Here is a 20,343-nt window from a genome sequence, read left to right on the forward strand (position 1 = left end):
CAGAGCTTGGCAGCCATTTCAAAGTGACCAGAAACAATAGTTATTTTAAAATAACTGTTTTACTGTTACTGCTGCATGATATAGAAAGTGTGCAGGAGGCTATGTGCAGCTTAATCTAAAGTAAGACTTTAAGATGACAAAAGTGTAGACTGCGCCTTTATATCTTTGAGATTCCTAACTATGGTTGGATTTAGACTGTAGTGGGCAATGAGTTGGGGCGTGATGTCATACTTTGACCCAGGCAGCACAAAGTCGTGAGTCAGCCCTGTAAAGAGTCTACTACAGTATAATACACAGAAGCTTCTTGTTACACAAACATCTTGCTTGAGACTCACCTCATTAAGAATACTCTCTAGCGTTGGCGGAGTATCCACCTGAGGGATGTCAAACTCTTTGTCATCAATCTGTAAGAAAATGACATTACACTTATAACAAAAGACAAATTAAATGGACAGTCTGCCCCAGAATATTTGTTGTTTAAAAAGATAGATAATCCCTTTATTACCCATTCTATGGTTTTGCATGACCAACACGGTTATATTAATATACTTTTTACCTCTGTGATTACCTTGTATCTCTGCCACTGCAGACTGCCCCCTTATCTCCATTCTTTTCAAAGACTTGCATTTTAGCCAATCAGTGCTGACTCATAAATAACTCCACAGGAGTGAGCACAGTGATATCTATATGGCACACATGAACTAGTGCAGTCTAGCTGTGAAAGAACTGTCAAAATGCACTGAGGTAAGAGGTGCCTTCAAGGGCTTAGAAATTAGAATATGAGCCTACCTAGTTTTAGCTTTCAACAAAAAATACCAAGAGAACAAACCTAATTTGATTATAAAAGTAAATTGAAATGTTGTTTAAAATTGAATACCCTATCTGAATCATGAAAGTTTAATTTTGACACTGGCAATTTATATAACATTTAATAATTGATAATATTTATGTGTACAATAAAATAGCATATCACACCCACCCCTCTCCTGTTTAAAGTGATGGTAAACTTCTCCCTTTGTATAAACAGATCCAGAATGTTAGCAATATTTTACATGGAGTTTAATTAATCAAAGATACACTTTAAATTACTTTTTAATATATTGCTGAAATTCAAATACTCCAGCCACCCACTTGAAAGGTAATTGGAGATTATAGAGCAATTCAAACCGTTGGCTTACAAAAAAAATACTTTTGAGGTGGGCAGCCGGACCACAGGATATGTAAAGCTCAGTGCTACATTAAAAAGAAAGTTAAAGCGCATCTTCATTACAACTGGTGAAGTAAACTCCATCTAAAATATCGCTAACATTCCGGATCTATATAAACAAAGGGGAAAGGTTACCATTTTTTAAGCATTAACACTGCATTCTTATCCTAGAATAAAAATAAAACATACCCCGTTTGTTTTTGTTTTGTTTTTTACTTTAACTTTATTTCAGCAATGTAAGTACAAAATAATAATATTAAAGGGATATTAAACTCTACATGCAATTCCCCATAAAGTAATTATGTAAGGAAAAAAATATATCTATTTATAAGAACTCTTTATACGTGTCTCAAATGTTCCATAATTGCACACTATATTATACTCATAAAAGCAGAGGCATCTCTGACTCAATCATTTTGTTTTCCACCTAGCAGCCTCTAAAGATAATCTATAATTAATATCACCCAATGTATTTCAATAACAGCAACTAAATGGAGCAAGTGCCTATGAAGACTGGGGGTCTGCCCATTCCCCAAAATAACATATAGAATCAACAAATGTCCACAGCACTTGTAAATAACTTTCAATTTTTATTCCAAAACTTCAGGAAAGTTTTGGAATAAAAATTGAAAGTTATTTACAAGTGCTGTGGACATTTGTTGATTCTATAATCAATATCACAAGAGACACAGACCTGTACCTGGATATATAGGTTGTAATGATAACAAACCGTATGAAATGATGATTCAATTATACTTACCAGGTCCTGCTTTAAATCAAACTCCTTATCCATTTCCAGGTAGCCTGAGCCAACATTAGGTTTGTTCAGATCACTGTCCAGACTGCCACGTAATGAACTACTTTCATTGACAAGACTGCCTGTTTCCTCACCCTTGGGTCCAAGATCATCTTCTGCTTGTTCTAACTCCACTTAAAAAAACAGATTAATAATTGAGACACATAAAACATAAACAATAACTAGTTCTTAAAACTGTCCCATGGCCCCTCTACAAATGCTGAACATGCTACACAAAACCTCAGTGCAGCACAGATTACAGTTCAGGACACCATGTCCCTAAAAGACTATTAAAAAAAACTGCTGAATTCAAATCTTATCGATAATATGTTACATGGTCTGACATTGAAAGTCAAAGGGTTGGACTTCAAGAGTGTCATATGACACACACACTGATTGGATGTTCATTCCAGTGGGCCGGCATAACATTGTAATAGAAACATTACTATAGGCACGGATGTAACCCTTTCCACAAATAGATTTTTTTTTTAAAGTACACATACTTGTTTAATGGATTACATATTAAGCATTTGATTAGCTAAAGTTTACCATCACTTTAATAGAACATACAAATAAAGGGAGCAAGTAGATGGTTATGGATCATGTACAGGATCCTCTGTGGAACCTCAATGTGTACCATTACTAGAACCAAAAGCATCCAGTCCAACATACATTTGACCACATGAAGTGACTCTTTCAAACTTTTATTCTGAATAATACGCTAGTGCACATGTACACAAGACAATAACTTTAGAAAAGTATACTACTAGTAAGAACTTTAGAGTACTACATATTATGAATCTTAATTGAATGCCATTTATTAATGCCAGACAGATAGGTATAACAACAACATATTTTTATATAACGTAGTTAAAATGATAGATTAAGATAAGTATTGCTACAAAAACAATAACATATAATTATTATGGGCTAGATTAGTGCCACAGTAAATTTATTTTTTTCGTTAGCCAAAACATCACTTTTGCGATTCTCGGGTTCCGCTGGTATTACTAGTTAAAAAAAAAACAAACGTATTTTGCGCTAGCGGTAATCCTCAAAAGCTAAAAAATCCTAGGCTGATTTTTCATGTGCGCGTGCATGCGTTCCCCGATAGAAATCAATGGAAACAAAAAAGTGGGGAAAAACTAACACGCTACTAGCGCAAACAACCTCGCATTTTCGCATTCCCCATAGTAGAAATAACCAAGATCCAAGGAGCGCCTATAGTACAAGGTTAAGGATATATGCTTGTATAAAAAAGTGTTTATATTTATTTCCACATTCAGAACAAATTGAAAAAATTAAAAACATGGATCCATGTGACATAAACCTTGATGGGTACCGATATTATAAATGTGATTATCTTAAGTCTTTAAATTCCATAAAATATCTTAAAATACCTTATAACAATATCTTAAATTCCTTATAACAATACATATCAAGTCCAGGCAATAAATAGTTTAGTATGTTAGAATGAAAAACTAATAGTCCAATTGATGTCTTCCTGATCCAATTAGTAGGGATAAAAAACAGTGGATCCTTGAGGGATAGTGAGTTCCTTCCCAGAGTTAGTGGGAATTGTGAGAAATTATATTAGGTAAAATGATGTAATATTGTGAAAACTGTGAAGTTTGTGGAAACTAAAAATCTGTGTGAGTGGTAACAAAATGACCAAGTTTCAAAATGGCTTAAGATATGGCTAAAAAAATTACTAAAAATGGAAAAAGGTGTAAAAAAGTGAGGAAAAAAAATGCAAAATGAAAAAATAATGAAAAAATATAATGAAAATGAAAAATAAAAAATCAATGAAAAATTGAAAAAAAAATATATATATATATATATATTTTAGAAAAAAAGTAAAAATAGTGTATATATCTGTGAAATCCAAATGATGAACTTAAGAGTGTAATGTTCCTTCTTAGTGATGAATCCTCAAAGTGTGGTTTTGGAAACTGAGAAATACAATTGAAGAAAAGATCCGGATTTATCCAAAACTTATCCCCTATGGTGCTTTTATTGTTAAACCTGTGGATGAAAAAGATACAACATAGTGCAATAATGCTAAAAAATTGTATGAATAATCAGAATGAAGCTTACCATAAATGTCAACGCGTTTCGGCCCTTCCTTAGGCCTTTATCAAGACTTGTTGTTCTGAATGTGGAAATAAATATAAACACTTTTTTATACAAGCATATACCCTTAGCCTTGTACTATAGGCGCTCCTTGGATCTTGGTTATTTCTGCTTTCTATGTTTAGGGTCAGCTAGGTACCCTCATTCCATGGAGCAATAAGGAATCTCATTGGGTGAAGCGCTAAGAGATATATTTTATTAATATTTCTGGTTGTAGTCCTAGCATTCCCCATAGTAGTCAATGGAGAAAAGAAAGTGAATAAACAAACACCCTACCATAAGCCCCTAGCCTAATAACCCCTAGACCGCCATCCACCCACACCGCAAAGTACCTAATTAAACTGTTAACCCCTAAACCGCCATCCTCCACAAAGCAAAGTACCTAAATAAACTGTTAACCCCTAAATCGCCATACCGCTACATTGCAAAGTAACTTCTATTAACCCCTAAACCGCCAGCCCCCATTACGCAAAGTTACAATGTGGGGGGGATGGGGGTTTATGGGTTAACAGTTAAATTAGTTACTTTGTGATGTAGGGAATGGCTGTTTAGGGGTTAACAGTTAATTTAGGTAATTTGCGATGTGGGGGGATGGTGTTTATGGGTTAACAGTTTATTTAGGTACTTAGCGATGTGGGTGGAAGGCGGTTTAGGGGTTAATAGTTTATTTATGGGTGTAAGTGTACTTTGTAATGTACTTTTGTGGTGTTTTGTGCAACTTTCTAATTTCGGAAAACAGTTTACCAGAGCTCTTAGATCAGGGAAAGGATTGAAGCGTAAGAGGCGATTGCGCTGTAATATCAGCGGATTGAAACTGGATCGTGAAATCGCGTTTGCACTAGGGCAAAACCGGTTGCGCCACACTTGTAATATAGCCCTTTATGTTTAACCCATTTACCCAATGCAACGCATATATATATATGTCATGCGGCATGAAGCCCATCTTACCACATAACATATATATATATATATATATATATATACACACATTGCAGCTTCAGGAAGCTCCACCAGTCTAGGCTCCAAAATGACAGCCAATACTGCTGTTCCTGAGCTGCAGGTAATCTGTCCTCATATGGTAATGGAGCACAATCGGGGAGTTCAGATTGCTATATCATTACAGACAGTGAAACGGCACAAATATGGAGGAGGGAGGGAAAAAAGGGTGCAGGTGGGCAGCACAGAGGTAGAGGTACCCTACAGAAAATAAAGTATGGAATGGAAAGGAAGATAAGGGACACTACACTACAGAAAAAAATAAATCAGGCTTGGGTGGCATTTTCACAAATCCCACTTGGCAGAATATTTGACAAACTCAGATTGGATGTAACTGCGGTGGGGGAGTTCCTAACTCACAAAATAACACTCCCAGTGTAGGCGTTCTTAATCAGATATATATACACTCAACCGTTATTCCCCCATCTCCACTATCTTTTTTGCCTCCACCTGGGGGGTTCCCTGAGGTTCACTTGGGGTGGATGCCAGGGCATATAGGATCGGCATGGTGCCGTGCCAATCCTCTGGCATCCACCCCAAGTGAACTTCAGGGAATGAGGTTTACAAGGGGGTCCCCCAGGTGGAGGAAAAAAAGATAGTGGAGATGGGGTAATTATGGTAGAGTGTATACATTTCTGATTAAAGACACCTAGACTGGGAGTGTTTTTGTGCGAGTTAGGAACTCCCCCACTGGCAGTTACAGACAATCAGAGTTTGTCAAATATCCTGCAGAGTGGGATCTGCGAAAATGCAGACGGGGCACCCTATCATTGCGATTGCATGGAGGGTGGAGTTGGGGGGACTGCTATACTACAGAAAAAATAAATAAAAATAATATTAGTATCTAAACTGGGTACTGGTAGACAGCTGCCAGTACCTAAGATGATGGACACCATTAGGAGGGGGGAGGGATTTAAGAGCTGTTTGTGATGGATCAGGGAGGTGGGATGGTAAGGGGGGTCTTACACTGCAGAAAATTAATAAAATGTATTTATACAAAAAAAATATATAAAAAAAGCCCTAAAACTTAATACTGGCAGACTGTCTGCCAGTACCTAAGATGGTGGTACAGAGTGTGGGTGGTGGTGGGGGGCTAAGAGATGTTTTGGAGAGATCAGGGAGGTGTGTCAAATGGAAGGGTAATCCTTACACTAGAATACTTTCACCCTTGCCAGCTAACTAGGTAACCCCTTCACTGACAGGAATTTCAAAAGTATGGTGCGCAGATGCAATTATCGGCCTTTTAATTACGCACGCTCCCTTCATCTCCCTCCCCCCTCTGTGCCGTCCACCCACCTCCCTCCCACACCTCCCACCTAAGGAGCCAGCCAATTTTTGGTTCAGGTCCCTGGACAGCATTTAGCCACCAATCAGCAAGCACAACCCAGGTTGTGAACCAAAAATTGGCTGGATCCTTAGCTTAGATGCCTTCTTTTTCAAATAATTATACCAAGAGAATGAAGAAAAATTAATAGGAGTAAATTAGAAAGTTGCTTAAAATTTCTGCTCTATCTGAATCATGAAAGATCAAAGTTGGGTTCAGTGTCCCTTTAAGTGTTAACACAGGTGTATTGCTATTAAGGTAATGAAAATGTAAGGTGTCTTACCCTGAAACGTTGTGGCTGTTTGGATCTTATCCCATGTAACCTAATAAAAGGATTTTTGTGCATTATTGGAGACTCAGACCACTTATTTTTACTTCCTCTAAGCACATTGGTCAAGGAGTCCACATTTGGTGTCCCCCATCACGCTTAGGGAGACTTTCCCAGGGTCATATCACATATACATACAGAAAGAGAAGAGCTCTACAAGGAACGAATAACAACTCAGTAGCTTATTCTATGGCCAGTTAAAAACTAGGAGCAGCCTCTTTTAGCCCAATTGCGCTTTTCACAGAGGAGAACTTTCCTGAAGTATATCAGTCTGATCCCGCTGAGTCCAAGGCCCGCTGTGCTCTTTCTATCCCTTTAACTTTAATTAAAAAACAGTTGGTGACAATCCTTTTATAATTCTGGGTTTAACTTCCAAAAGCGTTACTATCACAGGATCATTTTCCTCAAATCATTAGTTTGTGTGCTCTTCTGATTAAACATATTTATTTATTTTTTCCAAGTTAATTTCTGTATTATTATTATAAAAAAAATTATTTTATCAAATTGTCATCATTCTCTTGTTATCTTTGGTTGAAAAGCAGTAAGCTCAGGAGAGTGCACATGTCACGAACACTATATGGCAGCAGGTTTGCAATAATGTTATCCATTTGCAAGAGCACTAGATGGCAGCACTATTTCCTGTCAGGTAGTGCACCAGACACCTATCTCTTCAACAAAGAATACAATGGGAATTAAAGGGACATTAAACCCAATTTTATTTATTTCATTATTAAAGGGACATAATACTCATATGCTAAATCACTTGAAATTGATGCAGTATAACTGTAAAATGCTGACAGGAAAATATTACCTGAGCATCTCTATGTAAAAATGGAAGATATTTTACCTCACAATTTCCTCAGCTCACCACAGTAAGTTATGTGTAAAAAGTTATACTCAGCTGCTGCCCAGCTGCAGGTAAACAAAAAAAATGAACTGCAGCCAATCAGCATCAGCAGTGCTAAAGTCATAAACTCTTTTACTGTGATCTCATGAGATTTCACTTAATTCTTATGAGATTTCCTAGTAAACTTCCTTAAACTGAATATGGAAATAATATGAGTGTGCACGAAGCTCACTCCCTTAGCTGTCCCGGGACAGGCACACTGATTTGCTGCTTAAAGTCCTTTGCAATGGGGTTTGAATACTTCGGACATTTTGAGGTAAAATAACTTTCTTTTTTACATAGAGATGTTCAGGTGATATTTTCTAGTCAGCTTTTTACAGCTATGCTGCATCACTTTCAAGTGTTTTAACATGTGGGTATCATGGCCCTTTAAGATAAAGAATACAATTTAAAAAAAAAAGTTTCCAATGTACTTCTATTATCAAATTTGCTTTGTTCTTGTGTTATTCTTTGTTGAAGAGATACCTAGGTAGGTAGTGTGCACATACCTGAAGCACTACTTGACAGGAAATAGTGCTGCATCTAGTGCTCTTGCTAAAGTATAAGATTGTTGCAAAACTACTGTAGTATAGTGCTGCAGACGTGCACACTCCCTGCTTTTCTTGAAAACAAAGAAAATGTGATAATAGAAGTAAACTGGAAAGATGTTTCAAATTGTATGTTCTATCTGAATCATGAAAGAAGAAAATTGTGGGTTGTATGTCCCTTTAAGCAAATTTGAATACAGAACTAAATTGGAAACTGTTTAAAATTGTTTGCTCTATCTGAATCAGAAAATAAATTGTTGGGGTTTTATATCCCTTTAAAGGGACACTAAACCCATTTTTTTTTCTTTCATGATTCAGTTAGAGCACGCAATTTTAAACAACTTTCTAATTTACTCCTATTATCAAATTTTATTCGTTCTATTGCTATCTTAATTTAAAAAGCAGGAATGTGATGCATAGGAGCCCGCCCATTTTTGGTTGAGAACCTGGGTTATGCTTGCTTATTGGTGGGTAAATGTAAGCCTCCAATAAGCAAGCGCTATCCATGGTGCTGAACCTAAAATGGGCTGGCTGCTAAGATTTATATTCCTGCTTTTAAAATAAAGATAACAATAGAATGAAGAAAAATTGATAATAGGAGTAATTTAGAAAGTTGCTTAAAATTGCATGCTCTATCTGAATCAGGAAAGAAAAAAATTAGGTTCAGTGTCTCTTTAAATGAAGTCCTAAATATATTTGTTATAAAAAATATTTTAATGTGAGGCTGCTATATGATTATTATTGACTGTAGGGAAATTGAAAATCGAACAAACAATCTTGAGATATACTGGTCAGCATTTAGAATTAGAGGTCTATTGATGGATCTCAGTCTACTTTTAGGACACACCTATTTTACACAATAAAGAGTGTTTACACCTAGTTTCATACTGTGCAGTATCTTTGTCCAATGCCAAGAGTGGGCATCTGATTTTACACCAAAAACACGCCTAGTTTTACAAGATAGTTACACCTATTTTCACACAATGCTAAGTAACTCATTTTAATTCTACACAGTACTGAGTGTTTATAGTTTTCCAAAATACAAAATGTCGAAATGGACATTTACATCTACTCAATGTGGGTAACCTGTCTACATTTGTTACTCAATTTAAAACTGCTGAAAATTACACATTAACAAGTTTATCAACATAGTTTTCTACAATACTGAGTGAGTAACTTGTAGCTAGCTCAAACCAATATCTACTACACCTACATAAGTCATTAAAGGCATATTAAACTTAACTTTTTTCTATCATGATTCAGATAGAGCATGCAGTTTTAACCAACTTTCTAATTTACTCCTATAATTTTTTCTTCTCTCTCTTGGTATCTTTATTAGAAAACGGTCCATTTTTGGGTTCAGAACCCTGGGCAGCGCTTGCCGATTGGTGGCTACATTTAGGAGCTAACTGGCTAATTGTGAACTAACTAGTGATTGGTGGCTAGGCATATCTGCCTCTTGCCATTGGCTGACAATATGCATTCAGCTACCTCTCAGTAATGTATTGCTGCTCTGGAGCTGATTTTAAAGTTACAGTAAAGTTAAAATTAAACTTTCTTGATTCAGATAGAGTGCGATTGGAATCAAATTTCCAAATAACTTCTATTATCTAATATAGAGGATGGAGCACGTCATAATAGAAGAAAATTGAAAAGTTGTTTAAAATCATATGTTTTATCTGAATCTTGAAAGAAAAATGTTGAGTTTTGTGTCCCTTTAACCTCTTCGGCGATAAGCTTGCACATCGCGACTTGTGGGCGCATGATGAGCCCTTTTCACCATGCAGGCAGATCATTTTCTGCAATCCCCACACACTACAGGCCGGGCATCGTTGGTGGCCTAGTGGGCGGCACTTCCAGGCTTCATGGGAGTGCCGGTGACGTCACCACGTACACATGTGGTGAAGTCACAAAGGTAGCAGAACAAGGAATCTTAGGTAGCTTCAAGGGAGCTCCATTAGCAGTTACAAACCTCTAAGACCTCTAATTTGAAAGAGAATAATTTGAATTCTTGAAATGGTAGTACAAAGATGATGTATTCAAAATAAAGTAAAATATAGCACATGGGGATTTGCTTGGGAATAGTGAAAAAATATGTGAAATTAAAAAAATCTGGTATGTCTAGAGCCCCATAATAAAGTTTATTTTCTAGCAGACAAGTCCCTCTCTTAAAAAAAATTAATTTTATCTTTATAGTCAGGTGATCAGTGTGGTAACAGTGAACACTTTGCAAGGGGAAAAATTAGAGCTTTTATTTCCATACTGCACAATGGGGACTCTCTGATCTATATTATAACCCTCAAAAGCCCATATGGGCCCCTATTTCCCATGCGGTTACCCCTGATGACAATTTAGTAGGGTGATCACAGTAACAGCAGTGATCACTTGGACGCTTTCAATATTAACTTAAATCTAAGCAAACGTTTACATTTGTTTTACAGTTTTTGCCACAGCTTTCTCAAATATCAATATAATAATGGTATATTGTGAATCTGCTGGGCCTGCAGGAAATACAAAATATATCATTTGTGTGGGTCACTCACTAAAATTTGACTCACAATAGGGTTTAAATGTAGGTAGCAAAAAAAGCTTAAAATTGGCTCAGCATTGAGGTGTAATATGGTTAGCAGCAAAAGAATAAAGTATGAGTTTAACCATTGATTTAGTGGTTCTGTAATAAAATACACATTTATGGTTGGAGGGATTTCTTTGCACTAGTTTATTACCCATTATGAAATAACTGCTGGCTGTATATATGTATGCTTTATTTTACACAATGCATAATTAATTCTGAGGATAGCCGTATACATACTGTGTCTCAGGTATTCTTGAATTATATTTTAAGAATTCAGTCAATCTTTCCTTAAAGGGACAGTCAACACTAAAATAGTTATTGTTTAAAAAGTTAGATAACCCCTTTACTACCCATTCCCCAGCTTTGCGCCACCAACATTGTTATATTAATATGCTTTATCATATTTAAACCTCTAAATGTCTACCTATTTCTATCCCACTACAGACAGCCTCTTAGCACATGCTTTTTCATTTGCTTTTCACAACAGGGGACTGCTAGTTCATGTGGGCCATATAGATGACATAGTGTTCATGCCCATGCAGTTATTTATGAGTCAACATAACGCAGCACTAATTGGCTAAAATGCAAGTCAATAGATAATAAATAAAAAGTCATGTGATCAGGGGGCTGTCAGAAGATGCTTAGATACAAGGTAATCACAGAGGTAAAAAGTGTATTAATATAACTGTGTTGGTTATGCAAAACTGGGTATAGGTATTGAAGGGATTGGCGATTTTTAAAACAATAACAATTATAGTGTAGACTATCCCTTTAAATAAGTGCGTTCGTATTTTTTTCCTGCGGCAGCACAATACGAAAGCTCCTACGTTATTGTAAGAAACTGGTTATTTACTATCATATCCTTGTATGGTAGCTGTACAATATCAATTAACAAAACCCAACTTAGTATGATGCATTTAAACAATCACATATACATTGAATTGCTCCCCAAACAGCCCAGTGATGTTACTTACTGTTTTAGTTTCAACGCAGGAATCAGCTGTCAAAGGAGATCCCCAGCAGTTGGCCCGGGAACTATGCGCAAGCGCATATGGACCCGAACTTCCTGTTTGTGCGTTCCACTTTTGCGTTCCATTATAACTACTGAAACAACTCGACTTTGATAATCAATGAGTAAATTTGTAAGCAACAATTATATAGTTTTAGGTATATCTGCCCCATATTTTTGGTTTTGAGTATTGGTAAAGAGGAATGTATGCCCACAACAAAAATGGTCGGGGTGTAGTTGACGTCATCATGTATAGACATAACTTCCTGTCTCGCTGTATTCCTTGTGTGTGGGGTTCCTGTTGGGCCCTGGTTGTAAAGGGGATTGTATAGGGTGGGGATGAGTTGAGTGTAAACTTCGCTTTATGTGAGGGTCTTATAGAAACTTGTGTGTGGCAGTTACGGAATCAGTGGACATTTTATGAGGTAAGTCCCAAATTGTCAGTAAAGTGACCAGATGACACTAAAGGGCCTAAATCTTAAATAAGAAAATACTGTAATGCATTAGAACATAATCTTATTGCTCTACTGGCCGCAGATAACTATTTGTTTAACACGTTTGCTGGACTACTCATGAACTGTATGTGCATTGGTGCGGACTTATACTATATGTTTTATTTTATTTTTGTATTAATTACTGGAATTATTTTTCAATAGCCAATCTCTAATAATAAGAGCTAGATTTATCAGCCCAAATCCCAAACTTGCTCATTTGAGCCTGCATCTGATATTTAAGAAGCAGAAGTTAAAAAAAGTATATTGAATGGCTTCTTCAGTATGCTTATCCATGTTGTGACTAATTGGGGACAGGTAGAAATTAATTAGAATACTACTAATGCTATAGCTTATAGTACAGTCAGAGTTCAAAAGAGGTTATCCTACAGGATTTTGAACTTGACTGTACTATATGCTATACAGTTAGTGTTCTAATTAATTTCTACGTGTCCCCAATTAGTCACAATACAGATGCCTCTAATTATGGCCTATTGGGTTCTGCTAACCATCGCAAGCTTTCAAAAGTGAATAACACTGGCTTCAAATTTAATGTGGAATGATCACAGTAAAGTAAAGCTACATAAAAAGTGGGGTTAATTAAAGGTATCGTCTACAATATCATTTTTGTTTTAAGTTTCATAATCTCTTTATTACCAATTCCCCAGTTTTGCATAACCAACAGTTATTAATATACTTTTTACCTCTGTGATTACCTTGTATCTAAGAACCTTCTTCCAGCCCCCTGATCACATGACTGTGACTGTTTATTATCTATTGACTTGCATTTAGCATTGTTTTTTGCTAAATTTTAAATAACTCCCTGGGCGTTACACAGTGTTATGTATATGGCCCACGTGTACTTTCAGTCTCTTGTTGTGAAAAGCAATTTTAAAAGCATGTAATAAGAGGCAGCCCTCAAGGGCTCAGAAATTAGCATATGAGCCTACCTAGGTTTAGTTTCAACTAAGAATACCAAGAGAATAAAGCAAATTTGATTTTAAAAGTAAATTAGAAAGTTGATTAAAATTAGAAGTCATATCTGAATAATGAAAGTTTAATTTTGACTAGACTGTCCCTTTAAACAGCATTCATCAGGATTATTTACTGCATGATGTTATTTTCCTAATTGGAAAAAATATTTCTTAAAGGGGCATTAAACACTTCAAAATATTAATATAAATTGTTTAATGACATCTAGTAAAAAAACTTTAAAATATACTTTCATTATTTATTTTGTTCTGCTTTCCTGTAATTTAATTCTGAATATTGTGGGCTTTCCAAATCATGTTAAACATGGAAGTGCAGGCACAGGTATATTCTACACAGCCATTGGCTGCACACTTTTGTAAGCCATTTATAACCATTCCTAATTGGCCCCAGTGTTACTTACATTTCAATATGGCGGCGCCCTCTGCTTTATATTAACTTTACCCTTATTTTTTTCAATATTTAAGCAACTAATATAATTTTTTTTTTAATACATGCACACATTATTCTCAGGCTAATCTTTGCCCTGAATACATCATTCAAGCAATGATTTATTTAGTGTTTAATGTCCCTTTTTTAAAGTGATTAATTAAGTTTAAAGTGAAGGTAAACTTTGGTGAATGAAAGCCCGTTTTTTAAAAAATACTATTAAAAACATGGGCACTTTCATTCATCAAAGTTTACAAAGCAGCCGTTTTGATTAAAAACTTACCTCTCTTCTTTGCACAGCCAGAGCAGCTTCCCCCACCTGGAAATCCTCTCTTCACACGTCAGCAATGACTAATACGGCTTCCTCCAATCACGGCTTTCCCCCCAGAGTAGTCATTGCCTGAGGCCATGCTGTGATTGGAGGAAGCAGGATTAGTTATTGCTGACGTGTGAAGAGATGATTTCCAGGAGGGGGAAGCTGCTCTGGCTGTGAAAAGAAAAAAAGGTAAGGGTTTTTTTTTTTTGTGTGTGTTTTGTTTTTAATCTAATGGCTGATTTGTAAACTTTGATGAATGAAAGTGCCACTGTTTTTAATAGTATTTTTAAAAAAACAGGCTTTCATTCATCAAAGTTTACCTTCACTTTAAGGAAGTAGTGCCCGGTATCTAAAAAATTATCTTAAAAACAGGGGCACTTTAATTCATTAAACTTTACAATGAATCTTCTTTTTCAAAATACTTAACATTGCATTATGTAAAACATAACACCAATCCTCCACCCTTATCTCCTACTGTACTGAGCAGATCGATGACGAATCCTGCTTCCACCAATCGTTGCGTACCCCCTTTGGCACCCAGCTCATAGGGTATGCAATGATTGGAGGAAGTCAGACACGTCATTGATATGTTAACTACGGTAGGAGATGCGGGCTGAGGATTGGTGGTATGTTTTCCATAACGCATCGGTAAGTATTTTAAGAAAGAAACGTCATTGTAAAGTTTAATGAATTAAAGTGCCTTTGTTTTTGTTTATTTTTAGAAACTGGGCACTAATTCCTTAAACTTTACAATCACTTTAAGTTTTGAGTTGCAGTATATTATGGTAACATTTTACAAATTAACACTTTGAATCCAGATTTCAATTATAAGAGAGTAACATGGTAAAAGTTGTGTTGCATATGGGGGGGGGGGAATGATTGCTATATATTCAAATAATTTAATATTTGATTTTCCTGTCTGCGCTGATCATTTTGATCAAATATACATACTTATAAAATGATCTACAGTAATGCCTAAATAAAGTCTAATTTGTAAATACTGATGTGATTGATAGAATTAGAGCATTCTCTTTGCATCCCAATGCTACTCCCATTATGGTTTAGCTGATAAATGCAATGTATTCAAATTAAAGGTTAACCTTAGAATAATTTGAAGTTTTTTGTTTGTTTTTTTAACAATTCGTAGTCTAATTATTTAAGATATAAGTGTAAAGGTTCAGTTAAGTAATGAGCACTGCCATGTTTGAACTAGTTTTCAGTTTAACTCTGTGCAAACAAGACTGTGTAGAAACCCTAATCCTGTTTTCCTCACAGTCCTGTTTGGATAGTCTCTTTTATTGGCTGTTTGTTATCTGTCCCAATTGTCCTCAGCAGAAAAGATAGATAAGGGGAAACAAGTTAAAACACTGCAGTGTATATATTACTTTGTAGAAACCAGTGGATTTTGGAAACTAACAATTTTCAGAGTTAAATTACAGGAAAAGTGGACAAAATAAAGTATATTGCTTTTTTTTAATTGTTTGAATATCCCTTTAATTTTGCTAATTAAATAACTTTGAAATATTTTTTCTACACAAGGTAATCTGTTCTTGACAGAGGTTTTTTTTTGTTTTGTTTTTTGGATTTGAAGCTTGTAGTCTGTGTCCCCACCATGAAGATTGCAGTGGAAGGATGCTGCCATGGTGAGCTGGACAAAATCTATGAGACAATCCAGTTCCTGGAGAAGAAGGAGAATACAAAGGTGGATCTTCTTCTATGCTGTGGAGACTTCCAGGCTGTAAGAAACGAGGGAGACATGAAATGTATGGCTGTGCCTCCAAAGTATCGCCAGATGCAGACCTTCTATAAGTACGTTTAAAAGGGTGTTGTTACATGAAAGGATTTAGCAAAAGTCTAGAGTGATCATAGGAGCACAGTTCCATTGTTTTTTATATATATAATTCCTAAATGAAGAGGTTCATCTTTTTTATGGCTATGCTTTCTCAATGGCCTCTACAAATTACTGGCTGCAATGGTTTATTTGTAAATGCTAACAGCATATTTAATTAGTGTAAATATCAGAAGTATTTTGTATACTGGTGTAATGTTTAACACTTTTCAAGTCTATTCAACGTTTTTTTTTTATGTCAATATTTTGTTTATATTTTCTCCTCACAATCGCAACATTCTTCTTTACTCTATAAAATCCTTTTTCTTTGCTTATGCACAGGTATTATTCTGGTGAAAAAGTTGCCCCTGTTCTCACCATCTTTATTGGAGGAAATCACGAGGCATCAAACTACCTTCAAGAGTTGCCTTATGGAGGCTGGGTGGCACCAAATATATACTATATGGGTAAGATTCAGTTTTTTTTCCTTTGTATGATGCTACGCATAATATGGATTGCCAGTTCTACAGTCTAGGGCCCTTTCAAAACTGTCACTTTTTTTATTTTATTTAAAAACTTGCACAAAATTATTAAGTTTAAATGTATTTTCTGCATTTGTCAAATCTGTCTTTAGAGTGCAAAAAAGTGTTAGTGTGTGTATGTTATATTTTTTTTACTGATTTGCTTCATATATTAATGTAGGGTATGCAGGTGTTGTGCAGTTTCGTGGGGTGAGAATTGGTGGAATATCTGGAATTTTTAAATCTCATGACTATAGGAAAGGTATGTTATATTTATTTCAATGTATTCTCTAAAATACTGGTATGTATTAGAATATGCAGACTGTTGCTCTACAAAATCAGTATAATCACAGCTCTCTCTGTCCTGTATCCTAATACATTCAGGTCATTTTGAGCACCCTCCATATAGAAGCGACACTATAAGAAGTGCTTATCATGTGAGAAACATAGAAGTCTTTAAGCTGAAGCAGGTAGGAATTTGGTTTGGTTATAAATATGGGTAGAGATTATGTTAAACAGTCTCTGCTTCTCAACACTACAATATTATCTGTGTTTCTCTGCCAGAGAAGCTGCTTCATAGAATAATAGCAAGAACATGATTTATAAGCCACCCGCTAAACAGCAACAGTTCTGGCTATTGTACATTAGAATTCTACAATTGTGATGGTAAAACCTAGCGTTTGTGAATGCTAGGATTTAACATTGGAACAAATAAAGGGGACTTTCATTTATGAAGTATAAAATACTTCATGCTGAAAGCTCCTTTGTGTTCCAAGCGATCTCCTTCACTGAGCTGCTAAGGCAGCCCACCAGCAGAACGCTTTTTTTCGCTATCTGGCAGAGAGGTGATGTTTTCACCTCTTAGCCAATAGCCGTGCAGGAAATCTGGCCTGGGATGAGCACAAAATCAAACTGCTTTGGTTTAAACTTTTGTTTGTGCAAAATGTTAACGTTTGTTTTGAAATAGTGCTCTTTCTTATGCTCAATAGGTTTTTATCTCCTTTTTTTTTTTTTTTAGTTTAATCTTTAAATAATAGACATCAGGGCTGGAAAAAGCATATAGTTTACAAGAAAATGTAAAGTAATGTACATTTTATTAAAGGATGCTTAATTATCCAAATGCTATAATTCAATTAAAAGGCACTTTATTTTTTCTGAATGTTTTCCAGCTGTAGTTGTAATTTCCACTAACATAATCTATCTTCCTAGAGAAGGAGTAACATTCAGAATCTTCTACATGTTGTTGCATGACTGTTTGTAATGTTAGTGATTCTCAAATCGGTGCCATTAGTTTTCTAAAAAGATGACCTTTCACAATTTATTTTCTTTTTATACTTTGAATATTAAATGGACAGAAAACAGTGTATTTAAATCAAGGCACTGTACAGTACATGTTCCACTAAGTTTGTTTTAAATATTTCTACTACAAAGGTCTCACGCCATAGCTGTTAATTGTAAATATCCCCATGGCCTGTGAGGGATAAGCTGTATGTTCTGATTCCCTATTTACATGCGCATACACAGTTCATCCTGCTTCTTCCATCATAGTCAACGAAATGTGCTACAACTAAGCAATGGAGAGGGCTGTACATCTTCGCATTGGTTGTACTGCCCACATTGTCTTTGAAGAATGAAAGGAGTTTTACACGGGGCAGGCAGCAGCTTGAATTTAAATTAATTCCCCCCTTTTTTTTTTTATACTAAGTTACAAACTATTAAACCAAATTTGGGTTCGTGGCATATGTCCAGCTGATAGATTTCATTGCACTGTTTTTACTGCCCTTTACTTGGTACAGTGTTCCACCGACAGCTACATACTATTTAGTGTATTGCCTCTTTTGTACAGCTGAAAGAGCCTATGGATATCTTCTTGTCACATGACTGGCCTCGAGGCATCTACCACTATGGTAACAAGAAAAAACTACTGAAAAAGAAGGGTTTTTTCTCACAAGAGGTGGAAAATAACACATTGGGGAGTCCAGCAGCGTCAGAGCTTCTGCATCACTTGCAGCCATCATTCTGGTTCTCTGCTCATCTTCATGTGAAATTTGCAGCTTTCATGCAGCACCAGGTAAAGAGGCGAATTCTAGATTTATGTTGCAGTATTGAGATGAAGTATGCATGGCCACAGAATTCCCACATTGTCATGCATTGCATTGTTTTTATGTGAATTTTTGTATACTTGTGTTGCATTCAAGGAATTGTTAAAGGGACAGTCTCCTCCAGAATTATTGTTTAAAAAGATAGATAATCCCTTTATTACCCATTCCCCAGTTTTTTCATAACCAACAGTTATATTAATATACTTTTACCTCTGTGATTACCTTTGTATCTAAGCCTCTGCGAAATGCCCCCTAGCACTGTCAAAATGCATTGACATAAGAGGCGGCCTTTAAGGGATTAGAAATTAGCATATGAGCCAACCTAGGTTTAGCTTTGAACAAAGCAAATTTGATTAAGTAAATTGGATAGTTGTTTAAAATTGCATTCCCTATCTGAATCATGAAAGTTTAGGTTTGATTAGCCTTTCTCTTTAATAATGAAGACCAGTTTCAAAACTTCAAAAAACATAAATAAAAAAAGTAAAAATCCATATATAAACTTAGAAACTTGGAGCCAGCTATATCTGTACATTACTGTGTAAGTTGATATCAAAGGAACATTGTAAACTAGATTTTTCTTTGCAAAAAATGTTTTGTAGGTGATATCTTTATATAGTCCATCTGGAAGTGGATTTGTAACACTGTATAGTTTTGCATATATTTTAATAACATTTTGCTGGTTTTCAGACTCCTAACCCAAAGTATCAGATGTAGACTGAAGTCTACAGATTCCTGCTTGTGTAATGGGTCTTTTCGTATGTGTGTGTGTGTGTGTGGGGGGGGGGGTCTGCTCTTCCTGCACCTTTCACTGGCAGTCCCAGCTTAACCATCAACAGTGCTAAACTGGGAGCTTCTAAATACGTTTTTAAAAGATTTTATATTGGATTTTTATATCATCTGTGCATATTCTTCTTTATAGTAGTGCAGTTAAATGAAAATACGTGTACACTGTCCCTTTTAATCTTTTAGATAAGTGGAGTTTATAAATATTGGAAAATATCATAAGTCCTTACCACATAACATTATGTTCCACTTGTGCATATGTTTTTTTAAACTGAGTAGCTTGTTTTTTTTTTTTTTTGTTTACAGGCTAATGTAGAAGGACAGTCTCCCAAAGCAACCAAGTTTTTAGCACTGGACAAATGTCTGCCACACAGAGAGTTCCTGCAGGTGAGTGCTGTGTACTGTTTAAGTACACTACAGCAGACAAAAGATAAATGTACACTTTAAAATAGAAGGGGTTTTTATTAATCATGAAATTCTTATGTACATTATGTTATCTTATGCTTTAGATTTGCGTGTAACATATATAAGTTACTTAAATATTAATTTCATATTTACTTCTAGAGGAGAATGGCAGCCAGAAAACGAGTTGCTTAGTGAAAGGTATTGGCAACATAAGTTCGCCTCTTAAAATATCACGTTACTTTATTTTGATGTTGCATTGTATTCCCCTTAGCTTATCTCTCTCTTACTGTGGCCATTTAGGGACACGGATAAATGCGCTCTTATACCAATTTAGTTGAAATGGTCTTTATTGAACGACATATACATAGTACAACACATCTTTTACAATTTCCATTAAGACCTTCCCCTTCCTCTCTCTTACAGTAAGAGTCCTTTTAGTTCAGAGTTCATCACCTCAGTTGTGATTTAAGAGACCCAGTCCAGAGGGCCAGCAGTCTCTACCGTTACACCGTGAACTTTGGCTAATGTGGATCAGGAAGTAATCACCTTCAGTGTGTGTTACACCTCGTCTTCGAGACTGACTGAGAATAGAGGATGTGTCTTTAAAGCTGTTGAAATGGTTCAAACTTCCCTGAGCATTTTTTTCCTCTATTTAATGTAGCTGCATTTTTATAAA

The 20,343-nt window shown here is 35.7% G+C and overlaps 2 protein-coding genes across 2 annotated transcripts in view; one reads left to right on the top strand and one right to left on the bottom strand.

The window, feature by feature from the left end:
- Positions 1 to 11,860, bottom strand: part of VPS8 (VPS8 subunit of CORVET complex) — a 478,663-nt gene extending 466,803 nt beyond the window's left edge. Inside the window, 3 exon segments of the mRNA XM_053698746.1 lie at positions 336 to 404; positions 1,968 to 2,137; positions 11,768 to 11,860. Of these exon segments, the coding sequence (XP_053554721.1) occupies positions 336 to 404; positions 1,968 to 2,137; position 11,768 (240 nt within the window). The 5' untranslated portion in view covers positions 11,769 to 11,860.
- A 236-nt stretch (positions 11,861 to 12,096) lies between these two features.
- Positions 12,097 to 20,343, top strand: part of DBR1 (debranching RNA lariats 1) — a 10,677-nt gene continuing 2,430 nt past the window's right edge. The window contains exons 1-7 of the mRNA XM_053698747.1: positions 12,097 to 12,227; positions 15,620 to 15,837; positions 16,199 to 16,323; positions 16,559 to 16,639; positions 16,762 to 16,847; positions 18,224 to 18,448; positions 19,569 to 19,649. Of these exons, the coding sequence (XP_053554722.1) occupies positions 15,641 to 15,837; positions 16,199 to 16,323; positions 16,559 to 16,639; positions 16,762 to 16,847; positions 18,224 to 18,448; positions 19,569 to 19,649 (795 nt within the window). The 5' untranslated portion in view covers positions 12,097 to 12,227; positions 15,620 to 15,640. The remainder of the gene's footprint in view (positions 12,228 to 15,619; positions 15,838 to 16,198; positions 16,324 to 16,558; positions 16,640 to 16,761; positions 16,848 to 18,223; positions 18,449 to 19,568; positions 19,650 to 20,343) is intronic.

Source organism: Bombina bombina, chromosome 1, assembly GCF_027579735.1.
Source record: "Bombina bombina isolate aBomBom1 chromosome 1, aBomBom1.pri, whole genome shotgun sequence".
In the NCBI taxonomy this organism is placed as follows: domain Eukaryota; kingdom Metazoa; phylum Chordata; class Amphibia; order Anura; family Bombinatoridae; genus Bombina; species Bombina bombina.